This window comes from Choloepus didactylus, chromosome 10 (genome assembly GCF_015220235.1).
Source record: "Choloepus didactylus isolate mChoDid1 chromosome 10, mChoDid1.pri, whole genome shotgun sequence".
NCBI lineage: Eukaryota > Metazoa > Chordata > Mammalia > Pilosa > Megalonychidae > Choloepus > Choloepus didactylus.
In genome coordinates, this window is record NC_051316.1 from 69,526,209 (window position 1) to 69,549,887 (window position 23,679).

The 23,679-nt window shown below is 36.7% G+C and overlaps 1 protein-coding gene and 1 pseudogene across 1 annotated transcript in view; one reads left to right on the plus strand and one right to left on the minus strand.

Moving 5' to 3' along the window:
* FOCAD (focadhesin) overlaps positions 1-23,679 on the plus strand; it is a 341,517-nt gene that overhangs the window by 6,813 nt on the left and 311,025 nt on the right. Inside the window, exons 3-5 of the mRNA XM_037798691.1 lie at positions 950-1,024; positions 3,010-3,164; positions 21,776-21,880. Of these exons, the coding sequence (XP_037654619.1) occupies positions 950-1,024; positions 3,010-3,164; positions 21,776-21,880 (335 nt within the window). The remainder of the gene's footprint in view (positions 1-949; positions 1,025-3,009; positions 3,165-21,775; positions 21,881-23,679) is intronic.
* On the minus strand, positions 10,905-13,994 carry LOC119505778 (annotated as a pseudogene).

The window sequence follows — 23,679 nt, forward strand, 5'->3', positions numbered from 1 at the left end:
TATTAAGTGTCAAAGTCTTAAATCAATTCCAATATGTGAGATACCAAAAGGAATGAGGAGGGAGTAGGTGCTGTGTTTTTATTTGAGCTTCTCTTGATGCTTTGCAGGATTGGCAGTTATTCACAGCTGCATCATACATTGATCTTAAGTGCAGGATGGACAGTTCTTGGCAGTAGCAAAGTATTTTCCCAACCCATACACATAATGGCTGCAATTGTTAATATGTGGGGTATGGGGTAGTGCAGAAGGACTGAGGTAATCATATTGATGAATTTATGTAATCAATACTCCTATAAAAGTTTTGAGTTTAATTTTGAACTTTTTGACTGAAGCAGGATATTAGAAAATTTTAGAGATTTATGACACCAAAAGCTTATTAAAGAGCTAAAATCTATGAGAAAATGAAAGCAATTAAAGTCATACAACTTAGAGGAGGGAGAATGGTGTGGTGGAGGGGGCACCTGTTGGTTCAGATCTGGGTGGGCTGTGTCATAAAGAAGGGGACCAGTTTTTTCCATCTTCACTGTGGACCTGAGGAAGTATGCAGATTTTGTTTAGATGCAATGAAGTTTTTTAAAACTGTGGGGTTCTCATTTACCTCATGGTTTAGTGGCTTAAACAATATCAAGTTATCTTCTAATACTAAATGACAGCACATTGAACTGAAAAATCCAGCGATTTTCTTAACATCTATGAATTGTAGTTTGCTTATTGGTAACCTGGGATAATTGTGCCTATCTTGAGGGTTGTTAAGAAGATTATAAATTATGTATATGGACTGCCTAAATCAGTGCCTGCTGCATAGCACACATTCAATGAATGGGAATTTTATTTGTTACCAGTTGAATGCTTAGCATACATCACCTAAAATTGGTATTAGTTACCTTCAAAAGCATTATCTGGAGAGAACTTCTGAGGGAATTATTTATTAATTTTATTTATTTTTTAGGCTGTGGGTCATCTTATTGCTGCAGTCTTGAAGGAAAATGGTTTTTCAGGAAAGATCTGCCAATCCACAAACCAGGTCTGTGTTGAACTTTGTGCTTTAGTTCTGTTCTGATGTTGCTGCAAGCTGGATCACATATGCACTTCTCTTGTTTCCCTAAACAAGGTTCAGGTCACCATAAAAATGATTTTGAACTGTGAAAAGTTCATTACCTTTTTTTTTGTGGTTTGCCACCTTTTTATTCCATAGCATTCTTTTAAATTTTAAAATTTGCTATAACAGACTCCAGAAATAAGATATGGAGAGGGTAAAAAGAAGTAATCCATTCTTAAGATTATTAATGAAAAATAACATGGCTGATGAGGGAACTCAATATTTAGAGAAGGTTGATAGTGTTGCCTCTCAGGGAATATTTTTGGTTAATAGAAAAGTAAACACAGTGGCTCTGTTTGGATGTAGGAGATTTCTCATGCTTCAGGTCAGCCCCAATTATGAGTCTCAGTTGAAATGGTCCTGCTTCTATAAGTGGGAGCTAGAGGAAAAATTCCATACCTATGCATAGGGCAGGTCAGTGCTAAGAGTTGGAGCAATGCCAGCTTAATGGGATACACCACGTGGGTTTTTGTTGACCAGTGGTATATATTTTGACATGTTGGTTGGGAAACTCTATCAAAGAGAGATGCTCTGTGGTACATTCTAGGGCGAAACAGAGGTGACGAAAGTAAGGTTTGTTTTTTTTTTCCACAACAGAAATAAATTGATTTCTGTTCTTTCATATTCCTTTTGATTAGCTGTTCCAAGTTACATTTTTTACAGCTTCTGCTAAAAATTGAGGTAAGTATAGGGGCATAGTTCACTAATTGGCAGTTATCTGGTGTTTGTAGGTAGTCATATAAGTTAGGCTTTCTCTGAGAACCCTGATCTTAATCCTGCCTGTAATCACATTATGTACTCTGAAAAGATCTAGTGGTTTTACTTAAACTGCCAAAATTTATTGAACATCAGATCCCTGTAACTAAATGTTTCCTCTCCTATTAATATATGAATGCTTACTTCCATGAGGACACAGTATTACGTGAGGCAATACTTTGTTTATTCATTTATTTTGTTTTTCTGCCTTAGTAATGGAGTAAAGACATTGTTACAGGTGAATAAACTTCCTTCTGAATAAAAAGAGAAATGGAATATAAATCTTTCCTTATTGCTGTGATTTTTAACTGTATTGTTCTTTTAATAGTGGAATCATAAGACTGAAAAGGCTCTCAGAAGCAACTACAGTGAGAAAGTGGGAAAAATATGATGTTGATTTCTATTCTCTCAGTTATTTCTTGGGAGATGGGGATCTTTTTTTTTCCCTGGGGTTCTAATTTTTTTCTGAAATTATTTATTCTATAATAAATTATGTCAGAAGGAAGGAAAAATAGCTCTGTTATGTGTGTGTGTGTGTGTGTGTGTGTATATTTTTTTAAAATAAAAATAAAAACTTTGTGTAAATCTAAATGAACTTAACCCACGGTCACAGACTTAATTCAGTCTTTTTCTGGATCATAGTCTCTTGAGAAATGATGAAAGCTAGAACCCTTGCTTTTATAGGGTTTTTCGAAATAAGTAATTTATGTTTACTATTTGCCCTTTTGGTGCTTTTCTGTCAAAGAAGACTGATTCACAGTGTGAGGGGGAAAATCACAGTCTCTTTCTTGGGCAAACTGATTTTTTTTGTATCTGGTTAAATTTCTTGGTTAGAGGGTCCTGCTGCAGCCAGGGCTTAGTTTTGATCCCCCTTTAGTTTTGTAATGTTCTGGTATTCAGGTCAAAACACTGCCAGCAGCTGCCTTATTTTGCAACTGAGATACTGGGTCGGAGAGAGTTGCTGCATCAGAACACATCTATTACCTCCTTTTTGAAAACCAACTTTATTTTACTCTATGAACGAGAGACAGCAGCATTATCTTTGTGTAGGAAAGCTAGCTGATGGTGAATGAATTTCACTTTGACAAATGGTTGGGAGGTGTGTGTGTTTGGTGCTTCTTGGAAGTGTCTTTTAATCATTGGTTGGATTTCAGACTCCTGCTTTGAACTTGCTCTGGGAGAAGTGTTGCAGTGACAATGTAGTGGTTCGAACAGCCTGCTGTGAAGGGCTGGTGGCACTTGTTGCCCAGGATCATGCAGAGTTCAACTATGTTCTCAATGGAATACTCAACCTCATTCCTTCAACCAGGTACTCTTTTCTCTTATGCTTGATCAGTTAACAATTTGTTAAGTTTTAGAAAAAATCACTGATTTGCTATTAAGGGTCAACATTCACCCTATTTACCAATTGTTTTCTTTTCCCTTAAAATGTCATGCATTCGTTAATTGTAACAAATGTACCATGTTAATGTATAAGGTGTTAATAATAGGTTAGGATGTGGGAATCCTGTATTTTATGCATGATTTTTCAGTAAACCTGTAACTTATGTAATTAAAAAAGTCATGCAATTGATATCTCATATGTGATGAAATCATGCTAATTTAAACCCTGCAGTTTTGGAATTTTTGATCATTTGCCATATTTAAATGTGGGGGCTATACCTAAATTTATCATTGTTCTGTTTGTGAAGAAAATAGCTAAAGTAGTTTCTAATTCATAATTGCAACGCAAGTGCTTGGCTTATTTTAAGAAAGAAGGTTACCCATAAGCATTACTACTTCTACAGTGGAAGAGTTAATAAATTACGCTGGAAATACTTGGTCAGCCCTCAGCATTAGTAGGCATATTAGGAAAGAATAGCACTAATCTCTTGAAAAATATTTTGTAATTTAGATGTGCTTCCACCTGATTATTCCAAGTTTTGTTCTTTGAATTTGTTTGGTAGCATTATATTTAACCCATTCTATACTTGGGGTAATTGAATCACAGCGGATGAAAGGTATTTTGCTCCATTCCGATACAGTCAATAGGGTCATATTTGAACCATCCTATGGAAGTTAGCATCTCTTTTAAAATACTTCCTGAAAAGGAGATGCTGTTTTCTGCTTCAAGAATACATGCTTCATCTATTATCCCTCATTTCTTTTGCCTACTTTAAATCCCTCCTCCTTCTCAGTGGAGTTGCTTGCTCTTCTCCATGTCTTTTTTTACTCATTATTGTAGCATCATCAGAGCTGAATACTTAATCTTTTTTTTCTGCCTTCAATGGAGGTAGAATACAGTTGTAACTATCCATCTGCATAAGAGGCCTTCCTGTGCTTGAAGTCTGTTAGCCTAAATAGCCTCTGGCTCTTTAATCTTTCTTCATAAATCTTATTCTGTTCCCTTATATCGTTGTATCTTTCTGGCACCTTCTTTGATTTTTCTTTATATTTTGCTGTCTATGGTCATAAACTCCAAACTCTTCAGCACAGTGTATAAATTCTTCCCAGATTAGCTCCAGCCTACTATTTAAGCTGCATTTCCTGCCATGAACCTTCTTCTGTTGCTATTCACAACTGTTCACTATTCCTGAGTTTTTGTGTGTGCTCTGCCTCTGCATGGAATCTCTCTTCCCCTTCTCTTTCTGGCATTATTTCTGTCATCCTTCAGGGCTCAGCTTGGATGTCACCTTCCCTACCCAGACACCTCCCTCTTCTCAGCTGGACTACTAGCTCTTTCACAGTATATTTTTTATTTAACTATATTTTATTATCTACCTTTCTATCAGTTGCTTAGTAGGTGATCAGATATTTCTAGATAAGTAAGGGTTTGATTATGGCTAAAAATGTCTTCAGTTTCTCTTTGTCTCTGTCTCTTTCTTTCTACACATACATACACAATTATAGAAGGATCACATTCAATACCCATTAAAAGAGTAGTTTGGAGAGACTTTTTAAAAGTTAAGGTTTTTATGTGTCTCTCTTTTTCTCATTTATTGGTTGACCTTCAGCAAGCTACCTAGATTCTCTTTGCCTTGTCCCTTTTTATTTGTCAAATGCGGGTAATGGTATTTGTTCCTCCTTAAATAGTTTTCAAATGCCTAAAAATCCACAAACATAAAATCTACTTGATTGTGTAATTGAACTATTTATATTTAAATATTTCAGGAGCTAAGGGGGCCAAGGTAATATATTCTGTCTGTTGAAGCAGTATTTATAGCAAGTTAGGTTATACCTTTAGTTCCAGAAGATCAGCATTGAAAATAATGCCACTATAGGATATTGTTAATATATCAGTATAAATCCATCATCACCATTGTAAACTACAAAGTATAAGCTTTTTTTAATGATGAATCAGCATGTCACCTGATGTATTAAATTTTGCCAGCAATATATTATATTTTATATTTTTATCAAATATAAAAATATTTTTAATTAAAAAATTATTTTTTGAATAGGTAATACATATACGTGTATTCAAAGGTTATATGAAGCAAAGTCTCTGTCCTACCCCTTGGTTTTTCTCTTTAGAGACAAAAATGTTACCAGGTCTTATTATCCTTTTAAAGATAGTCTATGTACATATTACCAACATTTATGTGCATCTATTTTTCCTTTTTTAAAAAAACGCTAATAGTAACCTGCTGTACGTAGTATTCTTTATCTTGGACTTTTCAGTTAAAAAGTGTGTCTTGGAGATTATTCCATAAAATACGTAAGGAGCTTTATAATTGTTTTTTTTGCTTTGATGTGACCACAAAATTTATTTTAAGAAAAAACTGTGAGTACTTTATTACCTTAAAACCTTCTTGATACTGGTACCTAGATGAAAAAAAGGGAAGTATCTGGTAGACAATTTCAAACATCTTCCTATTCAACATCAGCTGCTCAGTAATACTTTTGGATTTTTGTTATTGAAATGTCCTACATTTTCTTCAGCACAACTTTTTGACGGGCCTTTGACTCTTCAGACACTGACTGAGTGCTACCCTGGAGGGAACAGTGGATGGGTACCTCAGTAAAACATATCTACTGGATGGAGACTCTGCTCCCTTCTTGCCAAAAACATGAAATGCAATAGAGCTGCTGCCACTGCTGCTGAGACAAAATGGCACCGAGAAGCCTCTTTCAATTTTTAAAAATTATATATGTCATATTCTCTGATATGATATGCCATAGTTTAGCTGATCCACAGTGTTTCCAGTCTTTAGCAATTACAGACAGTTCTTTAATGAATAATCTTACACATATGAGTGACCAGTAGGTTTTATGGTTCTTTGAAAATATGGCCAAGATATGGGAGAAAGCCTTTAAGTTTACAGTGAGCAAATATATAGAATCTTTAACAGTGGATGGATCCAGGAAAAAGTTTTGAATTAGTTTGATCACAAAATGTGTTAAATAAGTGCTCCGTTTTCTTTATTGTTACCAGTAAAGGTAATAATTATTTGCATGTCAGAAACAGAATTTTCTTGATTTGCTTTATTTCAAGTAGCAAAGCTTTGTGGTTTGTTCTATTACAGTGACTATATTTTGCACGGTTTACTTTAAAAAAAAAACAAAATGAGAATCAAACTTAAGAAGCAAGTTAATTAAAAACAGGAGACCTAAACAGCCTGTGCCTCCAAATGCTCCCAGGGAACCTTCTGAGACAGAAAACCATCTCTATCTTTAGGATTTAAAGTAGGAATGACTTTGCTATTTCTATATGCTTCTTCACTGAGTCACTATGGGTCTTCAGTTTCCAGTGCTTAAGGTTCTGCATGTTTCTAGATTTCTCTTTTTAAAATAGAAGTGTATTGGAATCTAGAGGCACCTTGGGAACAGAGTCACACAAGATTGTTCATCTTTGATTTAGAGAAACAATTCTAAAACTTTATCCATCTTGCCTATCTGCTAATCTGGCATCTTTCAGAGAGAAAGAGTGGAGGGTAGAGAGAGATGGGGGTGGGGAGAGAGAATGGAGAAAGTAACCTTCTATAGAGTCTTCGGAGAATGTAGTTTCAGGAGCTCTCAGCATTGCAGCAGATGATAATAATTGCAAGGAAAGATGGAAGAAAAAGCACGTGAGACCATTTCTCCCAGCCTTACAACATGTTCCCTGGGCCTTTGAGGGTCTGTTCTGTAAAATTCCCTTGGAATGGGTCTGGAACCGCCAACTTGAAACCAAGCCCACAATTTGAGAAACCTTGGTCTTGAGTCTGTTACATTGTGTAGTCCAACTTTGAAAAAGGTATTTGCAGTGCTGTCCTTTAAACCTCAGGGAGTGTCTGGGAAAGTGTCTGGCACTGCTTGAGAGACTGTTCTCTTCAAAGGAATAGTTTGATGTCCAAGAGTTGTTCTTGGTTCAAAGCTGAGGCAACATGAAACAATTGCAAACTAGTTTTTATAGCTTCTGTAAACAAAGAAATGGATTTAAGAGCTCTAAAATGTTCTTTTAATCAGTAAGAAAATTTGAAAGGAAAATTATTCCCTAGGGAGAGTGAAGGAATAAAGGGGACCGCAAAGGAAACACAGTAAGAAAATCATTATGACTAGTTGTATGTAAATTTCAAAGAAATTAACCTAAAGTGAAATTAAAGTGAATGATACATAGTAGCATGTATTTTTATTGTCCTTCAAGTATTTGCTTATTTTGAGGTTAGATTGTTTTTGTTTGTTTTTATTTTTACATTGAAATTATTTTAAGAAAGATTCCAAGAGCACAAGGAGTTTCCCATTTTTTTTTTTTTTTCCATTAATTTTTTTTTCCTTAACTGCTCTGGCTCCTAGAAGGCTTATACAGCCATTGTTACAGTTGCTTAGTAACGGGATTGTGAATAAAAACCTTACTCTCTTGTGGAAGCAGGTATTCAGTTTTTGATGTTGAGGTGTCATGACAGCCTGTAATTTCAGAATTTCAGCTCAGCTCCACCACCCCCAACCTTCTTTTAAAAATAACCTGGTTAGGAGGGTTATGCACTAGATAAACTAGGCTAGCATTTGATTTCTGTGCTGTTTGTGCTACTATACAGGGAAGGGACTTGCAATTGATGTACTCTGCATTTGGGGGAAATTAAAGTATATTCTCTGAAATTCCTATAATCTACAAGAGATCTACTTTTTATGAAATTTTGCATAGAATATTAAAACTTTCCATAGTGGTCCTTGACTAGAGCTATTGGATTCAGTGAGTTGTTGATCATGGATTGATAAATCCATGGTTAAAAATGATTCTTAGATTTATTTGGAGTTAAGATTTAGAATAATTTACTGAGAAACTTCTGTCTCGAGGTTCATCTTGCTTTCACTCTCTTCTCTCTGCCTTTTTTTTTTTTTTTTTTTGGATTTACTTTATTATTTAGAAAATGTCTAGTGAACAACATAGGAGATGCTGTATTCATGTCTTGTATTACTGAAACTTTTCTGTTCTATTTAGCTTCTTTCTCTTCTTTTATTTGGCAGGAAAAAAAATGACCAAAGAAGGACACCTTTATGAGTTTTCCTTCAAGGTTTAAGAAAGATGTTCTTGGTGGGGCTGGAGGCATTTTAGTTAGCACACCTTAATCTGCAGCTGGAGTGTCAGTATTTTACTTCATGAATATGAGGTACTTTCAGGGTTTATATCTATAGTGATGCCATTGCTTAGTTAACTTTTATACCTGAGTATGACAGAATTACTTGACCATGCCTATTTCCCTATCTTGTCTTTGAACTGTTCCTTGTAAGTCTTTTAGCTTGTTTCCAGATGCTCTTCTTTTATTTTTTCCCAATCCTTTTTCTTTCTCTAAAATCCAAGAATCTCTCTCAGCTTGCAGCTCAAAACCAGAAAAGTGATTCAGCCACTTTTCTTGTCTAGGACAGTCTGCCCTGGTTCTTTTTAAGTTAGTTGATCAGGTTGAAGGCTTTGTTTGTCACAAAATCTTCCATTGTAATGGTCATGTGTTTATGCCAAGATGTTTCTAGATGTTTTGAGAAAAATGACTACTTAACACATGTTACTTTTATAATGGAAAAATGCTTCAAAAGAAATCAGTCTGTTTTCTGGTACTTAGAAGGTAAATGATTACATAGCATCTTCCCAAGCAAAATCTCAGTAGCATGACATGTCTTAGATTTCTTTTTAAAGGAGTTTTTATTTTATTTTATTTTTGTCATTTATAAAGCATGGGTCTCCAGAATGTATTTTTTATTTCCTCCCTTTTTTCCTGTCTCTGTCTTTTTCTCAGTCTCTTTTCTCATATAGTTTTATAATGGATTTAGGGAATAATTTTTTTTTGATGAAAATTATTGTAACCATTTATTCACTGTTATAAACAATGCTGCAATAAACATTATATTACTTACCTCTTATAAGAATATATTTAAGAGGATTCCTGAAAGATAAATTGCTGTGTAAATATTTAAAATATTTATAGATCCCACCCAGTTACCCTCTATAAGCTTTACTAATTTATGATCCCTTCAATAGTGTTAATATGATTATTTCTTCCCATCCCCATCAATATTGGTCGTTATAAATACTGGTCATTTTTCAATAGTATTGGCTAATACCTACTTGGTTTTTAAAGTCTGCATTTCTCTTACCAGTGATGTGGAATGTATTTACATTTGCCTATGTTCAGAGGCACGCTTAACTTTGTTCACTTTCCTATTTGTTGTTTTGCTTTTTTCTTACTGATATCTAGGTACTTTTTATTCTGGAAGGTTATCCTTTGTGTTATATGTTACAAATAGGTGATGTCCACTTCATCTTGAAAGGTTCAACTCTACTCCCTTCTCTTTGACACCTTTGCTGACAGCTCCAGTCCACACTATTGTTCCCTCTAATGATCACAGCACTCAGCATACATGGCCCCATAGAGGTTCATCTTTACGTATGTACTCAGTTATCCCATGATAAGCTTGAAGGCTGAAATAGGATTTTATTTTTCTTTAAACTGCTTCTTATATCTAGTCTCTTTCTCTTTTCCCCAAATACCAACACAGGGTTCAAAATAGATTCTGGACCTACTATACTTTGGATTTGGGTTTCTAATATATAGGTTCTCAAGAACTGTTTGCTACTTACAATATGAGCATATGACCCTCTTTTCATTTCAGTTTCTATGTCATCCCACTCCATGCCCTACAGGGCCAAGCAGGAAGTAACAGAATGGGTAAAGTAGTTCCATGGAAGAAGCTGAAAAGTTGTGGTGACTCTGGTGAAGTAGAGAACACAGCCTCCCTGATGGGGCATCGTAATTCAGGTGCAACAAATTGTTGTCAAGTGGGAAAACAAGCTCTGTGTTGACAGATTTTCCATTTTTCAAAAGCTGATAGTCTGTATTTTAATGTTAATTATAATTTTTAACTGTTAGGCTAACATCATATGTTTTTTGGGTTGGGAGTGTGTTGAGGTCAGACTCTGCATCTGATTAATTCAGAAGTCTGGCATATAACAGGTATTCAGTCCCACTGCTTTCTTTTTCCCATTAGACTGAATGAAGCATCCAGACCAACTGATGAAAGATAAAGGCACTTATGTTATTGTCATGAATTTGTTAGTTGTTCCAGTGTTGTTTTTTTCTCTCTCTCAAACTAGACTCTAAGCAGCATGAAGGCAGTGATCGTGTTATTCATCAATTAGCTTCCCACACAACACCTGGCACAGGGAAAGGTCTCAGAAATATTTCCTTTTGTCAGATCAGTGACAATAATTGATATAAAACAAAGATCTGATCAGGTAACCAATTTACCTTAAGATGTGAATTTACTTTTAAAATTAGAAAGTCTGTAATCAGCTCAGTAGTTGCCACACTGACCCAAGATCTCGGGTATAGGAGCATCCCTTAACTTGTTTTACAAGATGATACTGGTGGAACAAGATGGGTAAGATGTGTGGGATCTGACCATGAACATGAAGATGAACATGACAGTTCTTTATGACAGTTGTGTCCAAACTCATGGCTGTCTGGCTCTCAACCCCTGTCCTAAAAGGTATCCCGAAGTTTTACATCTCCTGGCCTACACTTTTACCATTTGGGATTTCTTCTTCCCATGATCTCTCTGGGTGCTGGTTTCTGCTCTGGGGATAGTGACTAGAATTTCAGTGGTGGGCACTGGTTTGCTCTTTGTTCTTCTGCAACTCCTCCTGCCGCCTTGCTGTTCACTCATGCAGTCTTTGAAGCCCTGTGCCTGCGGCAGGCACTGCTGCCAGTTCTGGTGCTTGGCCATGCACTCCTCACTGCACTGCATAGTGAGAGGCAGCACATCCAGAGTGGGAGATGAACTAATCCAGTAGGTCCTCTTCATTTTCCTTCTTCACCTTTTGAGCCAGATACTGCCTTTAGGGACTGAGGCTGACATCTTGGGATGACCCTGGCAGGCACGGGAAGATGAACTGAACATGTGCTCTTGTTTGGCAGTGGTGGTTTTGCAGCAGCAGCCTGGATAGCAGTTGGATTTCCTGGATTTTGGGAATAATTTGATCATTAATCTCATGCTTAATGTTCTATTATTTGCTGGTGACTTATTGTGTTGAAGGCTGACTGGTTATCCTTTTCTGAAATACTTTCTAGTTAAAAAGGGACTTGGCCAAATTTGTACCATTTGTTCCATGATAAGCAGGGATGTTTGTGCCATTCTTTTTAACCCAAACCCTAGTTATTCTCATCCCTGCTCAAAAGACTTGTATTTGGGTACTTCCTTGTATCTTATATATGTAATATTTTCAGAGCAAATAACCAAGAAATATTTTTAGTCTTTTCAAAATAAGACTGAGCATACGTGAACAGTATTTAGTGTTGTGATCAGATAACTCCCAAAGAATACCTGATACATATTAATTGTATGCACAATAGTAATGGTGTCATATCTACCTAGTGAAAAGCAATTTACATAGGTTGTTTTAATTAGTATATTTAGTACAGCTTGTCCAAAATGCTTTTTCTTTTCTATTTTTATGTATTTTTTGGGATACTTCTACATCATCATTATTGATCCACACTCCCTGTTTTTTGCATTATCTCTTGCTGTTGTGCTTGTGGCTTAGAGCTGAAGTTATCTTTTTTCTCCCTTAGAGGGTTCTTGAGTAAATTCAGCTCTTCCTGGCACCTAACCAAGGAAGGATTTTTTCCAACTGATCTTTACTGAATGGCTTTTTGGCAGCAGATTGTCTGGCTTAGGAGACTGGTTGTCTGTCTGAAGTGTGGGATAGTACCTTTGGCACACCGAGAGAGGATTTGGGGACCTAAAGCTTATGATTAGGTAAAGTAGGGTGGGGGGCACAGTGAGAACTAATCTTGGGTCTTAGAATATGCTGTTTCTTCAACGTGCAAAACTATCCTCCTGCCTCTCCCCTTCTTTTTTCTACCTGGCTAACTTGTAGTTATCCTCAGTTCTCAACTGAAACAATTTCCTTTGGAAAGATTTCTGTGACTCTCCAAGGCCAGGTGGAGTGTTTTCTCCTTGGTGCTCCCAGGCTATATATATACTGCATTGCTTGCTTTTGCTAGAGTAGACTATAAGCTCCTTGAGGACAGGGCTTTGTTGTTGTTGTTGATCACAGTATCCCTCAGTAGGGTGTCTGGTATCTGTTAGGCTCTTAATTATTTGTTGAATGAATGGAAGTTATAGGACAAAGTGAGGGAAAGATGAGGGTTAAGGGGGGGAGGGGAGAGAAGAAGCCTGATGAGCAGTGGTATGACCTAGGCTTAGGCAAGGCAGGCTTCAGTTCCTAAGTGTGTTAGTTGGGTCCTTTCAGACTACACTTGAAGTAGTTTGAGCATAAAACGGTGATTTTTTGGGGGGGGGAGTGGGTAAGGGGGTATCCCATAGGACCCGTAAAGAGAGATGCCCTTTGTAATGGGTTGGATTTTGTTTCCCCAAAAGTTGTATTGAAGTCCTAATCCCCATTGTCTCAGAATGTGACCTTATTTGGGAATAAGGTTATGATGGAATTTGGCAAATTAAAATGATATCATACTGGAATAGAGTGGGCTCTTAACCCAGTATGACTGGTGTCCTCATAAGAACAGGAGAGGAAAGAAACATACCTAGACACACATAGAGAAGGTAGCCACATGATGATGGAGGCGGAGATTGAATTATGCCACAAGCCAAGTAACCCTGAAGAATGCTGGACAATGCTAAAAGCCAGGAGGGAGACATGGAACAGATTTTTCCCTACAGTTTTGGGAGGGAGCATGGCCCTTCTGACACTGAGATTTCAGACTTCTAGCCTCCAGAACTGTGACACAATAAATGCCTGTTTACAGTCATCTGGTTTGTTGTACTTTGTTACAGCAACCCTAACAAATTAAGACCCATCTGGACCTCAGAAACAAATTGAATACAGGCTGTACATTTCATTCTTTTCTCTTGCTGCAGACTAACTTTCACTGCTTCTTAGTTTGCAGGGCACCACCTACTCTGGGTTAACATCTCTAATGTTTAAGAGGCAGCCAGACTGAAGTTGGAATTTCTTGACCACAATTACAGATTTCCAGGGGTAGGACCCATATATATGAGGTATTTGTTCATTCCTGGAACAGTCAGCTCCACCAGGGGCTATGTATTAGTTTTCTAGGGATGCTGTAACAAATGACCACAAACTTAGTGTCTTATAACAACAGAAGTTTATTCTCTTACAGTTCTGGAGGCCAGGAGCCTGAAATCAAGGTTTCAGCAAAGCTGGTTCCTTCTGGAGGCTTTGAGGGAGAATCCCTTTCACACCTCTCTGTTAGCTTCTGGTAGCCGCTTGGTGTTCCTTGGCTTGTGGTAGCATAACTCCAGTCTCTGTCTTCACATGGCTCTTTGTGTGGCTCTGTCACAAATCCCCCCCCCCCCCCTTTCTCTTATATAGACATTAGTCATTGGATTTAGGGCCCACCCTAAATCTAGGATTATTTTGTCTCAAGAGGCTTAACAATTCCATTGGCAAAGATCCTGCTTCCAAATAAGGTCACATTCCCAGGCAACAGGGGTTAAGACTTGGACATACCTTTTGGGGGGACATTATTCTTCCTACTACAGGCTGTCTTTATTGTGTGAACATATGTGTGCTGAGATCCTTTATACAGTAACTATGTGAGTGGAGAAGTGGTAATTTTCAAAGCAGGAAGGAGACTAGGATACTATTCCTAAAGAGTCCTCTACACTAGGATTGAACCTGGGGGAAAGCAATGACCTTGGGAATAGGTATTTCTTAGCTTCAGCCAGCTCAGCTCTAGCCTTGCAACAAAATATAGAGACTGAACAAGAAGAGCAAAAATTAATATAGATCAGTTTTACTTATGAATATACATGTAGAAATACAAACAATATCAATTCAAATTTGGAGCAAAATTAAGCATTTCAATGTGTTTCAGCTTTCATTTCATCTGAAATTAATTAATAAATGTGTTTCATTGTTAATGCTTTTTTTTCTGGTGAACTTACAGATGATTTCCAAGTTGATCTTGAACATACAAAATAACAGGAAAATGTTGTATACATAGGTTTCAAAGAGGAACCCTTCCTATGATTTTTTTTTTTTCATTTTCTTTTTTTCATTTTTATTGAGATTGTTAAGATACCATACAATTATCCAAAGATCCAAAGTGTACAATCACTTGCCCCTGGGTACCCTCATACAGCTATGCATCCATCACACTTAATTTTTGTTCAATTTTTAGAAGCTTTTCATTACTCCAGACAAGAAATAAAGTGAAAGATGAAAAAAAAAAAAAAAAGAAAAGGAAACTCTAATCCTCCCCTATCCCTAACCAACCCCCCTCAATTGTTGACTCGTAGTATTGATATAGTACATTTGTTTCTGTTTATGAAAAAATGTTGAAATACTACTAACTGTAGTATATGGTTTCTAATAGGTATATAGTTCTTCCCTATATGCCCCTCTATTATTAACTTCTAATTGTATTGTCATACATTTGTTCTGGTTCACGGAAGCGATTTCTAGTATTTGTACAGTTGATCATGGACATTGCCCACCATAGGATTCAGTTTTATACATTCCCATCTTTTGACCTCCAACTTTCCTTCTGGTGACATATATGACTCTGAGCTTCCCCTTTCCACCTCATTCACACACCATTCAGTGCTGTTAGTTATTCTCACATCTTGCTACCAATACCCCTGTTCATTTCCAAACATTTAAGTTCATCCTAATTGAACATTCTGCTCATACTAAGCAACCACTCCCCATTCTTAAGCCTCGTCCTATATCTTGGTACCTTATATTTCATGTCTATGAGTTTACATATTATAATTAGTTCCTATCAGTGAGACCCTGTAATAATTGTCCTAATGTGCCTGGCTTATTTCACTCAGTATATTGCCCTCGAGGTTTTGTCATCAACCCATTTTTTTTTAATATGGTTTTGTTCACTCACCATACATTCCATCCCAAGTAAATAATCGATGGTTGTCTGCATGGTCATACATTTATGTGTTCACCACCTTCACCATTATCTATATAAGAGCATCTACATTTCTTCCACAAGGCAGGAGGGAGAGTCAAAGAAGGTAGAGAGGCAAAAGAAAGTGGAAAAAAAAAGACAGCTAGGTAGCAGCAAAAGGAAAAATAACCTTAAATCAAAGTAGAATAAAGAATCAGACAATACCACCAATGTCAAGTGTCTAACATGCCTCCCCTATCTCCCCCTCTTATCTGCATTCACCTTGGTATATCACCTTTGTTACATTAAAGGAAGCATAATACAGTGATTCTATTAGTTACAGTCTCTAGTTTATGCTGATTGCATCCCTCCCCCAGTGCCTCCCCATTTTTAACACCTTGCAAGGTTGACATTTGCTTGTTTTCCCTCGTAAAAGAACATATTTGTACATTTTATCACCATTGTTGAATACTCTAGATTTCACCAAGTTACACAGTCCCAGTCTTTATCTTTCCTCCTTTCTTGTGGTGTCTCACATGCTCCCCACCTTCCTCTCTCAACCGTATTCATAGTTACCTTTGTTCAGTGTACTTACATTGTTGTGCTACCATCTCCCCAAATTGTGTTCCAAACCACGCACTCCTGTCTTCTATCACCGTGTAGTGCTCCCTTTAGTATTTCCTGTAGGACAGGTGTCTTGTTCACAAAGTCTCTCATTGTCTGTTTGTCAGAAAATATTTTGAGCTCTCCCTCATATTTGAAGGACAGCTTTGCTGGATACAGGATTCTTGGTTGGCGGTTTTTCTCTTTCAGTATCGTAAATATATCACACCACTTCCTTCTTGCCTCCATGGTTTCTGCTGAGAGATCCGCACATATTCTTGTTAAGCTTCCTTTGTATATAATGGATCGCTTTTCTCTTGCTGCTTTCAGGATTCTCTCTTTGTCTTTGACATTTGATAATCTGATTATTAAGTGTCTTGGTGTAGGCCTATTCATATCTCTTCTGTTTGGAGTACGCTGCGCTTCTTGGATCTGTAATTTTATGTCTTTCATAAGAGATGGGAAATTTTCGTTAATTATTTCCTCTATTATTGCTTCTGCCCCCTTTCCCTTCTCTTCTCATTCTGGGACACCAATGATACGTACATTATTGTACTTTGTTTCATCCTTGAGTTTCCGGAGACGTTGCTCATATTTTTTCATTCTTTTCTCCATCTGCTCCTTTGCGTGTAGGCTTTCAGGTGTTTTGTTCTCCAGTTCCTGAGTGTTTTCTTCTGCCTCTTGAGAACTGCTGTTGTATGTTTCCATTGTGTCTTTCATCTCTTGTGTTGTGCCTTTCATTTCCATAGATTCTACTAGTTGTGTTTTTGAATTTTTGATTTCTGCCGTATACATGCCCAGTGCTTCCTTTACAGCCTCTATCTCTTTTGCAGTATCTTCTCTAAACTTTTTGATTTGATTTAGCATTAGTTGTTTAAATTCCTGTATCTCAGTTGAAGGGTACGTTTATTCCTTTGACTGGGCCATAACTTTGTTTTTCTTAGTGTAGGTTGTAATTTTCTGTTGTCTAGGCATGGTTTCCTTGGTTATCCAAATCAGGGTTTCCCAGACCAGAACAGGCTCAGGTCCCAAGAGGGAAGAGATATTCAGTATCTGGTTTCCCTGCAGGTGTGTCTTAGAAAATTGCTCCACCCTTTGATGCCTTGGGTCACTGTGCTTTTCTGCCCAGCAGGTGATGCCTGTTAGCCTATAATTCTTGACTGGTGTGAAGAGGTATGGCCGTGTTCCCCCAGGCTCTGGGGTCTGGTTCTGAATGGAAAGGGCCCCACCCCTTTCCTCCTAGAGAAGACAGAGCCCCCAGGTGGAGGTCATTAGCATTTCAATGGTCTCTCTCTCTGCTTGTGCTGTCTCCATCCTTCTCTGTTTCACAGCCCTGGAAACTGAAAATGACTGGGGCTTTTTCCACTGAGCCAAAAAAGAAACAGATAGTCCCCTTCAGACCCAGTCCAAGGCGACCCTCTGGCTCTCCCAGGTCAGTCGTCACCCAAAGCCTCTGTCTGTTTTTTGGGGATGCATACCTGTAGTGAGCAGTTCACACTTGCTACTTAAAACCCCAGTTGGAGCTCAGCTGAGCTATATTCGCTTGCTGGGAGAGAGCTTCTCTCTGGCACCATGAGGCTTTGCAGCTCGGGCTATGGGGGAGGGGGTCCCACGACTTGGTTCCGCAGGTTTTAGTTACAGATTTTATGCTGTGTTCTCAGGCATTCCTCCCAATTCAGGTTGGTGTATGATGAGTGGATGGTCTCGTTTGTCCCCCTGCAGTTATTCTGGATTATTTACTAGTTTCTGGTTTTTTGTAGTTGTTCCAGGGGGACTACTTAGCTTCCACTCTTCTCTATGCCGCTATCTTCCCCTTCCTATGATTTTTAAAACGTTTTATGGAGAATTTCCAAAGGAGATAGAATAGTGTTATGAACCCATCCATCAGCCTTAACAACCATTAACCCATGGCCAGTTCAGCTTTTTCCATAGTCCCGTCCACTTCAGTCTACTTATATTCTTTCAAAGGAAATCCCAGACATCAAATTATTTCTTTTGTACACATTTCAATGTATATCTCTTTAAAAACATAACTGTAATATTATTATTGCATCTTAATATATTCCCTATTTCTAAATGTATTTCATGACTATTATAAATTATTATATTAGTTTTTAATGTCTACCTAGTGTTCTGATTTCCAGTGGCCTCATAATTATTATCTTTTTTAAGTTTGAATGGTTAGCCAAGTAAGGTGCACTTTAAAATTATTGTGTCTTTTAAGTCTCTTTTAATCTATGGTGTTCTCTGTTTCTCTCCTTCATAGTTTATTTGTTGACAAAATTTGGTTGTTTGTATATACGATTTTCATACTATAGATTTGGCTGATCGCTTATTCATCATGTAGTTTAACTTATTTTTCTGTATTTCTTGTAAATTGAAAGTTCATTCTTGAACTTTAATCAGATTTAGGTTCACTTTTTGGGGAGGAAGGAAAATAAGACTTTTTCTTGGGTGGAATGGCATTTTTCCATTGGGAGGCATGAAATATCAGATTGCTTCTTTTTAGATGATGTTAGCAGCTCTTAATGTTTAATGACCAGATCCATTAATTCATTAGGATTTTCAAAATAGTGACATTCTGTAACTTTTTTCTTCACTGATTACCTGAAATGCAACTATAAAGAGAACCTTTCTCATAACTACTATTTGATTACCAGTGGTACAGTTTGTATAGGAAAGGCAGGATATATATCTGATTCTTTTTATTTACTAAATTTCTAATAATGAGGTTTTTTTTTTTTAACATTCTTCAGTGGTTACCAGTTACATTTTTTAAAACAAAGTGTTATAATGAGCTCATGGATTTAAAAATAATGATACACATCAGTCCTTTTCCCTCTTTTTTTAAATCATAATGTGGAACTTTATTATCTTTCTTTATTTTTGAGGCTGTTTTTTGGACCCACTCTTTAGAAGCAACTTTAGAGAGAGGGGAATTTTAATTTTAAAAATCCTATTACTATTTAGTGGATTTCCATACATAACAAATGAGTTAAGATGGAAGGGAGTGAAAGAAAATAACATCTGATATTAAGCCACAGGAGCCATCTAATCCCAAGACTCTTAGGAGTTAATTTATGGGGTGGTGGATTTAGCTGCTTGGTGGGCAATCTTCAATGTAGCAGTTAAATCTCTATATGCCATGCTGAATATTTATCTTTTTTCTTTTCTATCAGGAGTCTTAAATTGGTTTCAATGTTGTAAGCACATGGATTAAGGTGTGTTAAATGGAAAAATAAACTCCAACAAAAAACACCTGCCCCCCTCCCCCTGTTTCCCCAGTGGGATTGTATCACTGCTTAATTATATGAGTATTATATTAATTTTGTCTTCTTAGTATTTATAATTCCATCATTTGCTAAATGTGTGATCCTTGAAATGAAAGGCCTTTTATAACCACAACCAATAATACCATTCATATTAGTTTATTTAGTAACAAATTTTAATAATAAAGATACCAGATACTATAATTTCAGTGTTCATATGTAAAAATCATGTAATTATAGAATCAGAAATTACCTTCAGAGGCCACTTCTGTAACCCAGCAAGATAGTACCTCAGCTATAGCATCTCTATCCATCTGTATGTCCATTAATTAAGCATATTTTTTGAGTGTATTTATTGAGTATCTCTTATAGGCCTGTGCTAGGTGCTGTGATATCATGGTGAATAAAGCAGATAATCGCTGCACTCCAGATACTTTTGGTTCAGAGGGAGAGATTACCTTAAAATCATAGCTCCACAATTATGTATCAAACTCCATTCAGATCAAATATTCTTTATATCCCTTTATAGGGAGGTTTGGCCTAGTCATGGAGGTCAAGGAATGCTTTCCTGAGTAAGTAACATCTAAAGATAAAACCAAAGAATGAATAGAAGTTATCTAGGGAAACAGGAGAGGGTAGAACTTCCCAGTCACAGGAAATAGCGTGTGCTAAGTCTCTGTGGTGGGAGGAAAGATGGCTGGTAAGGAGGCCTGAAAGAATGCTAAAAGCAAGGGGGGAGAGTGGTTTGAGATGAAGCTGGGAGGGTAGGCAGGGGAAAGACCATGCAGGCCATGATTGAGAATTTTTTTTTTTCCCATATAAGTGTTCTGTGCAATAGAAATATAATGTGAGCCACAAATACGGGCCACATATATAATTCAAAATTTCTTAAAAAACAAAAACAAAAAGAAACAGGTGAAGTTATTTTAATAATATATTTTACTTAACCCACTATATAGAAAATATTATTTCCACACATAATGTGTATAAAATTATATGTTATTTTGCATTATTTTTTGTATCTTAGGTCTTTTAAATCCAATGTATATTTTACATTTCTGGCACATCTCGATTTGGACTAGCCACGTTACAAGTAGCCATACTTGGCTATTGGTTGCTGTATTTGTCACAGTGCGGGACTGCTGTGTGGCCAAACCTGTTAGTTGGAAAACCTTAAATGCCATAAAAATACACTCAGTGACATCTTACATAATGCCCCAAATGACATATAAATAAGTCCAAATCTCATCCTAGTGTATGAATAAAGTTAACTGATTTGTAACCTGCTTTGTCCTGAATAGTGATGATATCGTACATGTAAAGCACTTAGGAGAATGCTCATAATAGATGCTCAATAAATCTTATTGATAACCATGATTTAAAAATACATTTTTTTTTTTCATTTTACAAATTAGTTATCTTTTTTCCCCCTAAGATTTCTTTCTAGTTCCCAGGGAAATCCTTATTTAAAATAGGTAGGCTATTCTTTTTGATATATTATCCTTCTACTGCTTATCAAGAATAAGGGTAAAAATGTAAAGTTCTATTTCCCACCCCCAGTAACTTTTTTGATGGAGGTTATTTGCTCTGATTGGTCTCTTGGCCCACTCTCTCTCTCTCTCTTTTTTTTAATTCAGTTTTATTGAAATATATTCACATACCATACAATCATCCATGGTATACAATCAACTGTTCACAGTACGATCATATAGTTATGCATTCATCACCAGTCTATTTCTGAACATGTTCCTTACATCAAAAAGAATCAGAATAAGAATAAAAAATAAAAGTAAAAAAAGAACACCCAAACCATCCCCCCATCCCACCCTATTTGTCATTTAGTTTTTGTCCCCATTTTTCTACTCATCCATCCATACACTAGATAAAGGGAGTGTGATCCACAAGTTTTCACAATCACAGTCACCCCTTGTAATCTACATTATTATACAATCGTCTTCAGGAGTCCAGAGTACTGGGTTGGAGTTTGGTAGTTTCAGGTATTTACTTCTAGCTACTCCAATACATTAAAACCTAAGAGGTGTTCTCTATATAGTGCGTAAGAATGTCCACCAGAGTGACGTCTCAACTCCATTTGAAATCTCTCAGCCACTGAAAGTATTTCCTCTCATTTTGCATCCCCCTTTTGGTCAAGAAGATATTCCCAATCCCATGGTGCTGGGTCCAGATTCATCCCCGGGAGTCACATCCTGCGTTGTCAGGGAGATTTACACCCCTGGGAGTTGGGTCTCATGTAGTGGGGAGGGCAGTGAGTTCACCTGCCGAGGTGGCTCAGAGAGAGGTTGGCCCACTCTCTTGAGTGACTGAGCCATTTCGTCTGTCTGGTTATTTTTCCTGATCTGCTAGCATTTATAAATGAGGGACTTGATTATCATTGCTAACTGACATACGTGATCACTGCCTGCAATTATGTGGGCTAATGTTTGTTTTTTCCTGATGCTTCTTTCTCTAATAGTGTGTAGAAGGCTAATTGATAGGTTGGTGGCTTGACTTCCACACTCTGCTTTTCCTTTAATGCGTTGGATGGGAGCAATCTGCTTGTTAGGTCTCTTCTTGACAATGCTGTTCAATGAGCTGGGTGGATGTGAGTGACAGGTGTTCAATTATTTAAAAATGACAGCATTAGGCATTTGATTGGAATATTCACTTTATGTCTATAATATTTAACATGTTGTAATATTTCCTTACAGGAATACACATGGCTTGATAAAAGCCATTGTGAAATTATTACAAATCCAAGCTCTTAGGGAAGGACAAAATGGGGAGAAGAATATTCAGGATATATATACTATTAGGTAAGTTCTTTCTCCTATATTTTTTTGCCAGATAACAGTGTGAATTGTTATTTGAGTTAGAAACTGAGACATGCTAATCCATTAAGAATTATTTTAATTCAGGGTGATATGCACATAGTGATTGTCAATCTTGGGCTCTCAGGTAGTTAGTGTTTCAAAGACTCAAAGAATAGAGATAGAGTTGACAATAATATGAGTGTCAACAGTGTGGGTTTAAGGAGCACTTCATTGGAATTGTAATCTGTTACTAACACTTCAGGGCATTCTTTTTTGCTGTAGGGTATGTAACCATCTTTCCAATACAATTAAAATTAAAAATTTCAATGAGCAAATGTTTTTAAAGCAGGAGGGGTTTAGGTTAGGCAAGAGAGAAAACTTTCTCATGATAAAAGTGATAGGAAGATTGTCATTTGTGTGGTTACCCGGGCCAGTGTTGGTGGTTAGGAACATTGATTATTTGCCTTTTTTTTGTTTTTGTTTTTGTCATCTATAGAATTTAATATGATGGAAAAATTATTTTAAAAAGATACATACAGTAACAATATTATAATGCATGGATTTTATGGGGAGGAGTGGGCAAGGGAGGGCTCATACTCACTTGTGAGGGTGACTTTAACCATTGCCTTGAAGGTCCCCAAAAGCCTTTTCTTAAGAGAGGGGCTTCTGCATAGTGAGCAGAGGACCCCGGAAGATGCTATGTAAACAGTGTGTGTTGTCATAAGAACTCAAGAATGAGAACATTGGACCATAATCAAGGGCATTGGTTCATGAATGAAAGATGGCTTAGATGGGCAGTGGCGATCCACCAGGGAAGTTAAGTCAGATATGTGTGAACCCACCATAGACTTTAGCATACAGCACCTGTAGTTTTGAGTATTTGATACCCCAACTGTCAGAAACTGTGGGAGAGTCTCTCCAATATATATAGAGTGGTTATTATTTATCTATATTTAGAGTGTTTTTCTTTTGATAGTAAACAGTCTCATATATTTCAATGACCTTTTCTGTAATTTTAGTACTGTTTATGATCTCTTTATTTTTATGAGTACGTTATTGGGAGTTTTTTAAGTCAATATTTAAAAACGTCAGATTTGCATTTTATGTATTATTTCTTAACACGTTTTGTGAATATCTTCAAACATACAGAAGAGTTGGAAAAATGTTGTGTAATGAATTAACTGATTTAGCTTTAAATAGGGGAGTAAAAGGAAAATGATTTGCTTGCAAATACTGGGGATACTGGAGATGCGCAGTTTCCCAAATTGATAAATATGCTTATTATTATTACTATTATTTTAAACATAGTAATGTCCTTCACAATACCAGGTTTTAATTTCAGGTGTCCTCTTCCTCTTCCTTTTTTTTTTTTTAAAAAAAATTTATATTTATTGAGATATATTCACAAACAATGCAGTCATACAAGGCAAAACATACATTCAATTGTTTACGTACCATTATATAGTTGTGCATTCAACACCAAAATTAATTTTTGACATTTTCATTACCACACACACAAAAATAATAAGAATAAAAATTCAAGTGAAAAAGAACAATTAAAGTAAAAAAGAACACTGGGTGCCTTTTTTTTTTTTTTTCTTCCCCCATTTTTCTACTCATCTGTCCATAAAAGAGACAAAGGGGAGTATGGGCCATATGGCTTTCCCATTCACATTGCCACCCCTCATAAGCTACGTTTTTATACAATCATCTTCAAGATTCATGCGTTCTGGGTTGTAGTTGGATAGTTTCACATATTTACTGCTAGCTATTCCAATTCATTAGAACCTAAAAAGAGTTGT